Source organism: Aegilops tauschii, chromosome 6 (genome assembly GCF_002575655.3).
Source record: "Aegilops tauschii subsp. strangulata cultivar AL8/78 chromosome 6, Aet v6.0, whole genome shotgun sequence".
Taxonomy (NCBI): Eukaryota; Viridiplantae; Streptophyta; class Magnoliopsida; order Poales; family Poaceae; genus Aegilops; species Aegilops tauschii.
The window spans coordinates 6,361,932-6,370,034 of NC_053040.3; the positions used below are offsets into that span (position 1 = coordinate 6,361,932).

The 8,103-nt window shown below is 38.9% G+C and overlaps 1 protein-coding gene across 1 annotated transcript; it reads right to left on the minus strand.

Moving 5' to 3' along the window:
- Window positions 1–603: 603 nt before the first annotated feature.
- On the minus strand, window positions 604–4,323 carry LOC109748393 (wax ester synthase/diacylglycerol acyltransferase 11). The gene is made up of 7 exons (XM_020307424.3): window positions 3,915–4,323; window positions 3,146–3,748; window positions 2,590–2,656; window positions 2,400–2,476; window positions 1,916–2,131; window positions 1,194–1,331; window positions 604–926 (listed from the first exon to the last, which is right to left on the minus strand). The coding sequence occupies exons 1-7, from the start codon at window positions 4,146–4,148 to the stop codon at window positions 759–761; spliced, it is 1,503 nt and encodes a 500-aa protein (XP_020163013.1). The 5' UTR covers window positions 4,149–4,323; the 3' UTR covers window positions 604–758.
- Between the last annotated feature and the right edge of the window lie 3,780 nt (window positions 4,324–8,103).

An 8,103-nucleotide genomic window follows, 5' to 3' on the forward strand; every position in this document is an offset into this window, starting at 1 on the left:
CTCGACCGGGTCATAGATCCCAAAGGAGAATACTATTACCCGCTACCGCCCCATGAACCACTTGTCATCGTGCTCCGAAGGCACCAAGGCAACATGTAGGATAAATTGTATATATATATACATGTGTATGTGTGAATAATTAATGGTGGTTGTGAGACATTCGATTATATATATATATATATATATATATATATATATATATATATATATATATATATATATATATATATATATATATATATGATCGGTTCTACGAGAAAATCTATTTATATATATGCATAACGTGTACAATATGTAGTATCGTAAAATACTAGCAAACAAAAAAGAATTAAATGGAAAACACAAAATTAATGGAAAAATAAAAATTAAAACCAACCCCCCCCCCCAACATTTAGTACCGGTTGGTGCTACCAACCGGTACTAATGGTGTACCAGCACCTGGGCCTGGCTCGTGCCACGTGGTGGCACTTTAGCGCCGGTTCGTGCCGAACCGGTACTAACCGCGGGGGGGGGGGGGGGGGGGGGGGGGGGGGGGGCTTTAGTCTCCACTCCGTAGGCCCTTACGAACCAGTGATAAAGGCCTGTTCTGCACTAGTGATTAGATTGGTTGTACATATGTATATAATATTTAATTCATAGTAGTAGAATAGTACAACAGTTGTAGATGCAGGACCGTCTTCAGTACACACAACAACACTCTTACATTTCTGATAAAAGGAATTTTATTGACTCAGAGATCGCATACAGAAACCCTTATCCTATTCCTTCTGATTATGCTTTCCAAGGCTCACAGCTGCACCCTTGATAATGTTGAGGGTTTCGGAGAAGTCATCCAAAAGCTCATGGCAGTCTGGGAACGGTGCCTCGTCCACCGCTAGTGCTAGCCTGACGCTGTTAACGTAACTTTGATAATTCACGACTATGGCCTACACAAGCAAAACGGAAGAAACAATCACAAATTTAGCTAGTTCAGCACCGTAACACATATTGGTTTCAATTTCAAGACAGTCAGGTATATTAATTTGCTAGTTCGGGTACATTAAACTTGTGGCATCAATAACAATCATTTTTTTTGTGAATTGCATCAATAACAATCATAACTAGGAAATATTCCTGGTAGTTGAGGACTGAACCTACTAACATATCTATTCACTTTTAGGTTCTGGTTCTGACCCGTATTTTTTGGGACTTACTTCTTGTGGTACAAAGGTAGTCGAGGCAACGAAAACAACCGGGTGTCCAAACAACTCCACTTGTTCAACTGGGCCAATCATGTTCGACAATGATGTGGTAGTGTGGTAGACCATACGATCGAAGATAGCAGCACCTGCCTGTTTAATCCACACGTAGATTAAATGCTATTAGATATATCCATATTGGTCCATCGAATGCGCATTGGCGGCGGAGAAAGCAATACTCTATCAAGCCAGCAAACAAGAAAGTGCATGTATAGTACTGCCGAAGACGATCAAAGATCCAGCTCGGGTCAACTAATTAAGAAGTTATCCCCGCAAAAAAACCGTATTGAGAACTTGAATAGTGTTGTTGAACACATTATGCTCGTTATGAATGTTATACAAGTGTGAAAGTTGCACTTAGTCCCCTCTTGAGTACACTGGAGGTTTTGTTTCTGATTTGAGCCCTATGGATACAATATTATGTGTTTTTTCTTGATACATTAAAAAGGGATGGTCGAAACTATAAACAAGATAATTGTGAACTTCTGGATAGTGCTCGTAATGTTGTAGGATTAATGATATCATGTCATATTTAGTTACCCCTAAGTTTTCTTGAATTCTCCACAGTGCCTTATTAATTGAGAGCTAGTATTTCAAGCCAATAAGTAAAAAGAATAAAAATAGAAAAATCTAGTGATAAACATCAGGGTATAATAAAAGAGGCCAAATGTATGTACCTTGGGTCCAAACAGTTTGAAGAACACCTCTGCCGCTACATGTGTGAATGCCACTTCTAATGAACTTTTCTTTCGATCGCAAGTGTTCTTGGCCTTGCGAACATAATCAAGTGGATCACTGTGCATGGCTATATGCAATGGAAGAAAAATGAAGCCGACTTGGTTTCCCCATTTTACATCACTCCCTTTGCCAGACTCTATCATATTAACAGATGCCTGCTCATAGTAGTGAGAACATAATAAACATTATTCTCTCAGCCATGCCAGAGAAAATCAATTCTATTTTCAGTTTCGGTAATTCTAAGTGGACTGTGGATTTTCCAGTCTAATAAATTCAGAAAAATACAACTTCAGTTTCTGCAAGTTTCACTTTTTTCTACTAAACTGGAGCTACACATTTGTGAATGGATTCAGACTTATGCAAACCTTAAATGACCTAGACATAAATTTACCCAAAGAGTTTTTTTATATTTTTAATTCTTACGTGTACACTTGTACTTGGCCTTAAATTGACGAGAAGGATTGATCGCACACGGATATCCTTGCCAGTTTCATTGTCACCTAAACAGCGAAGGATTGAAAAAAAAGTGTGTGAGTTAAAGTTTCTAGTCAGGTATGAAATAGATATCACATGAGAAGAAAGGTAGGAGTAGTAGGGAACAAATTGCTAATACCTGATTTCCGGTAGTAATATCGTGATAGGGCAGCACTAGTGACCCCGACTAGCACATCATTAACTGCCTGTACATGTACGCAAACATGAAGATAACTAATTCTCAGGGAATTATGTTGTTTGAAATAGTTAAGTTTTCTCGGAATACAAAAATAAACGTCCAGATTGGGTTGTGCATAAACGCTGTACATAAAAACTTCATCCCTGATGCTATAGAGATGGCACGAGCATAGTTATCAGCCTTGTAAAATATGAAAACTTATTTCTCAACTGATGTTTCTTTTTTATATTAATCCATGTATACGTTTGAGTAGGGCAAAGTAAGCCTTGTGCTTATGGCAAACGTAGGCCAAAGACTTTTGTGAGATGTAAATTTTCATTTTTACATAAGCTAGGCATGGAAAGCAACAACATCTCAAATGGGCTCATTAATTATAACCATATTCTTATTTTAGTATCTTTTGATATGTGCATTCATGTGTCCGCTTCGAAGGGGAGGCAACGACGTAACAACTAACCAAGCGGTTACGACGTTTGAAAGATTTGAAATAGCTTACGCAGTTCATGGTTTGTTTGACGGATTTGACATCTTCAAGGTTGAGGCTCCGGTGTACGATGCGCTTGCGATGAAGCTCTCCATGGTGGCCTGTAGTCGTGAACGGCGTCCGTGTATCCTTGAGGAACAGTATCGTCGCGAAGAAGACAGCAACGTCCACCGTGGTGTGCCAAGCGAGCAAGACGAAGGACCAGACCCACCGGGCAAACGCCAGCGCGCCGGCGGATGCCGGCGGCCGTGGGCGCGCGTAAATGGCGCCTGTCCGCTTGGGCAACGGCGGCATGGCCGGCGGTTTCATATGGTCGGCAGCGCTGCGAGCGCACGACATGAGGAGCGTGAGGAGCGACACGCCGTCGCTCAAGGAGTGATGCACGCGCATCACGGCCGTGGAGGTGGCCTCGGAGGTCGGGAAGTCCAGCAGGTGGAAGTCCCATAGAGGCCGGGAGTTGTCCATGGACTGGGTGGACAGGGAAGCCACGTAGTCTTCAACCGCCTGGTCCGGGTCGATCGCCACGGCGACTGCGTCCAGCGTCGGGCAGACGATGTGGTAGTCCAAGCTGACCGTCGTCTCCACCCAGCGGAGGATGCCCTTCTTGTCCGTGGCCTGCACGCGTGCATATAACTTCAGCGATCAAAATGGCAACATCGATGTACTATAGAATTCATGCATCGGCCAGTTCAACAAAAGTTTCAAACGAAGGAGGGCAAACAATATGCTAGTTTCAGCACTGAACGTACCCTGCTTACCATGCATGGACGCACGCACGTACCTGGATGCTGCGGAAGGGTAGGTGGCATGCGATCCTAGAAGCGACGCCGGCGCGAAAGGCGGGGAGGTTCATGGGCGCGGCGAAGCCGATGATGATGACGATGTACATATCCTCGAGGAGCCTCGCGGAGGGGCTCACCGGCTCTCCCACCACTTCACGGTCGTCTGCCATGGCACCATTGGTCTTGGTGCGAACCGACAGTGGCTGTTTCGGCATGGCGTCTGCTGCCTCCATTTTTGGTTCGTTTGTTTGCTAGATTTGGTAGGTATTCTTGCTCGATCTTTGCTTTGCACTCCACTATATATAGGGCGCCAAATCTACAATCCTGGTCTGCATAAGATTCGTGATAGACAAAGCACGGCAGTACTTCCTACCGACCGGTTGAGTCCAACATGTCAACTAACCAACTAAAAAAAACATGCCAACTAACCATATTATTATGCAATAAAAAGGCTTTTGAAATCGTTAACATGACGGACATGCTTTTGTAATGTATTATTACTATCTCGCTCTCAAAAATTAAAACACATCTTGTTTTGTTAAAGGTAAGTATTTGATTAGTAGTTATATGTAATTTATGTGATGCACAAAACCACAATCATAAGTAGGTAGTTTCGTACAAATATAAAGAAATGAGTTTTATATCACATAAACCACGACTAAGACTGGTCGTAATGGGTAGTATCATCAGTTTGTATCATGCATATGATACTCATATATGATACTATGCATACCAGCATATGATACCTCCCTAATGCATAGTATCATACAAGCATAGTGTCATATATGAGTATCATAGATGACTTTATTTATTACCATGCATGACACATAGTAGCATAGCATTTATTATGATACAATACCATGGTATGATATTCAATCATCTCTTTCTTCATTTAATTCAATGCCATCTCATCAAAATTGCCTAGTTGGCATGCATGATACTAACTATGATACTCCCATTATGACTTGTCGAACAAAGCTATTGTTGACCAACGCTTTATCTTAAACTAGCTAAGAGATATACGCCTTAATTTGAGAAAGAGGGAGTACTGTATATATAAGAAAAGTCAATAAGGGTGGTTGCTCCTGCTACTGCTCCTGAAATAATTATGTTTAGTGTACACAAGTTTTAATTCTAGGGACACTTGGTTAACTTGCAATTTGTATTTTCCTTTTTATTCTACTAAAATTATACTCATGCCAGGGAGTATAAAAAAGTGGAATACTGTTATATATGTTTGTACGTTTAGGTTTGATCAAGTGGCACTGACTATATAGTTAGCGTCCACCAATCATGGTAGAGAAAATAATAATAGACAAAATCTGCTTATAAATCGCGAAATCCCCAATGATTGACAAAGATGACACCATAATAAATATCCAACAAGAAAAGTTGGCATGATCCATCAAACTTTATACTCAAGAGCCTTATTTTTTTTCTTATCCAACTCCACCAACCTTGCATATAGAAAACGCCCTAATAAATTAGCCAAATCCAGTAATAACTCATGAATAAGGCACCATAATGAATATGGACCTGGACATTGTAGCATCTCTCTATGCTAGCAATCTGAAATAGATGGATTATCATCTCCATCTAACCAGCTAGAACTCCAAAATCGCCAAAGCATTCTTATCGTAACAAGTTGAAATGACAATTCTCTATTTTCATATTTAATTTTACAATCATCAAAATCATTTATACACCAGTCCGTGCCAAGTATCCAATAGTTCAATTTTTTGGTCGCATAGTAGTTTATAACTAACTGTGTAATACTCCAAACATCATCATGGTAGCTGAACTTTAGTGCAACACATAGTTAAATTGATCATTAACTATACCTTGCAATCTGCCATAGTAGCAAATTATTTTTATCATACAATCAAGTCATTTTACCTCTGTTCTACGCCCAGGAAAGACAGAGCATTGATCATCAAACTGGTCATTGTAAATATTTTTATCTAGTGTGTGAATGTAGCAAAGAGGAAAATCCGTTTGTCACAAGAAGTAATAAGATCCCATGTTAGACCGTTGTGATCCACTACATCGTCCTCCCAATTCACAGCAAGTGGAGGCATAATTCAGACATGCCAGGTCAACGACTACAGTGCAATAGCAAGTAGCTAAGCTAGCAGTAGGCAATGGCTCATCAGTGGACTTTCTATTGTAGTTGCATGTGCAGGGTAACGGTGACCAAGTGTGGTGGCATGTTGTGATGATTGTGTAAGGTTTGGAGCATCCACTAGGGATTCAAATGCTAAAGCTAATTCGTCTAAAATATGGTTCAACTTAAGATTTTTCCCCTAAACCAAATGGATAAAAATGGGTTTCCTTTTTTGTCTCTATATTCAAAATAATTAAAATGCATGTTCGCTTATATGGTATCCAAGTGGTGTGTACTCTCAACTTTATCAAAGAAATTAAAGTACACCACTAATTAGCTAGTTGTCAATTATATATCTTAAAGTGATTGCCACATAAATCTACAATTTCAAAGAATACATGTTCTAAATTTAAAGATGCCACATTTGGACATATTTTTATTTAAAGATAATGAAAGTGGCATCAAAGTAGTAAGATTTGAATATACACATGACTTGCACATTACCACTTACACTCTCCATTTCAAAATAATTGAGGTTCTAGGATTTTACAAACTCAACTTTTAAAAGTTTGACAAGTCTATAGAAAAATCTGCAAAGATCTATGATATCAAATATATATAATATAAATATATTTCTTACTGAATCTAATGAAGTTATTTTAGTTTTGTAGATGTTGATATAGTTCTATATAGACTTGATCAAACATAATGAAGTTAGACTTAGGACGATCCAAGAACTTCAATTATTTTGAAATGGAGGGACTGTTATGTTACACTATCGTGAAAAGCATCATATAATTAATACCAGCTCCACAAAAGATATAATAATGCAATCTTTTATACAGTCATAGAATAATCGATCCTACTGTACAAAGATTGGTGTTTCGTGAGGTTTATGGTCATTTGGATGTGAGGCCACCATTCATTTGCATGAACAGATTATTACAAACACAAGTGAAATTTGGTCACAAGTTGGTACAAGGGCCACGTTTATGAATTCAATAGGATAGTTAAGGTCATTTGTAACTAGACTCCTTGCAAATGAAACTCATAATTAGACTCACTAGATGAAATACTAGATCTTTACATATTGTTTTTAGACCCTTTAACACGGATATCTTTGTTTTATGCAGTTAACTTGTGCTTTTATTGGGAGGAAGTTCATATTCATGAGTCTCCCAAGAAATTTTAACATATAGTCTCAAATAATTACTTGAAGTCCATATACATCTCCGTAGAGGTAGCAATCAATTCTAAGTTGTTAGATAAGTTCCACCAAGTAAAATTTGATGTATTCTTCTTCCTTGGATTTTTTACCCTGTATTTCTCTTGTGCCAGACGATTTAATCTAGGTTCCCTTTCTTTTGGATTTCCATTTCATTTGAAAATAAATTAATATTCTTAAAGGTATTGTAATTATAGTTTCCAAATAGTAAAGTTGTCTACGGATAAGATGACAAGCCTTGGAAATTTGAGTACTTCATTGGTACAGATGAAAAATTACTCGGTACGATAAAAGTCTGAACACTTGATAACTTGATCGCCACGTTAGGTTACTGTGATGCAGCTCAAAGTGAATCTTCCCAAATAGAGGACCAACAAATACTTAGTTGGTCAAGGGAGACTATATCGAGAAGTAAGAGGCAATTATTAAGAGCTAAATCCCTAGTATTCCTTTTCTTCACTCCGAGTTGCATGTAGGCGCATGCGATGGTCGCCAGGTCGTATGTAAGTGAATGTTCATCTCTACGCCTCTTTCAGCAATAAACGAAGAGCTGGTACAACCCCGATTGACATCTCTAGCATCTAGATATGGACATCCAAACGTGTCAATAGAAAGGAAAGCGGCCACTGATGATTAGTGATGCCGGAACATCCATGTAACCCTTGCGTATATGAAAAGTCAATGTAGATAAAGATTGTGTAATACTATATCAAGCTAAAGAGATGTAATCAAATCATAATGATGCCGCACATGAAAATCCAATCCAACGATCTTTATTTCACAAAATGTAGATCCAACGGTTATGTTTTGTTTGTAAACTAAGGTCTACCAAACTAATGACCAGATGTTTTGCTTTTTA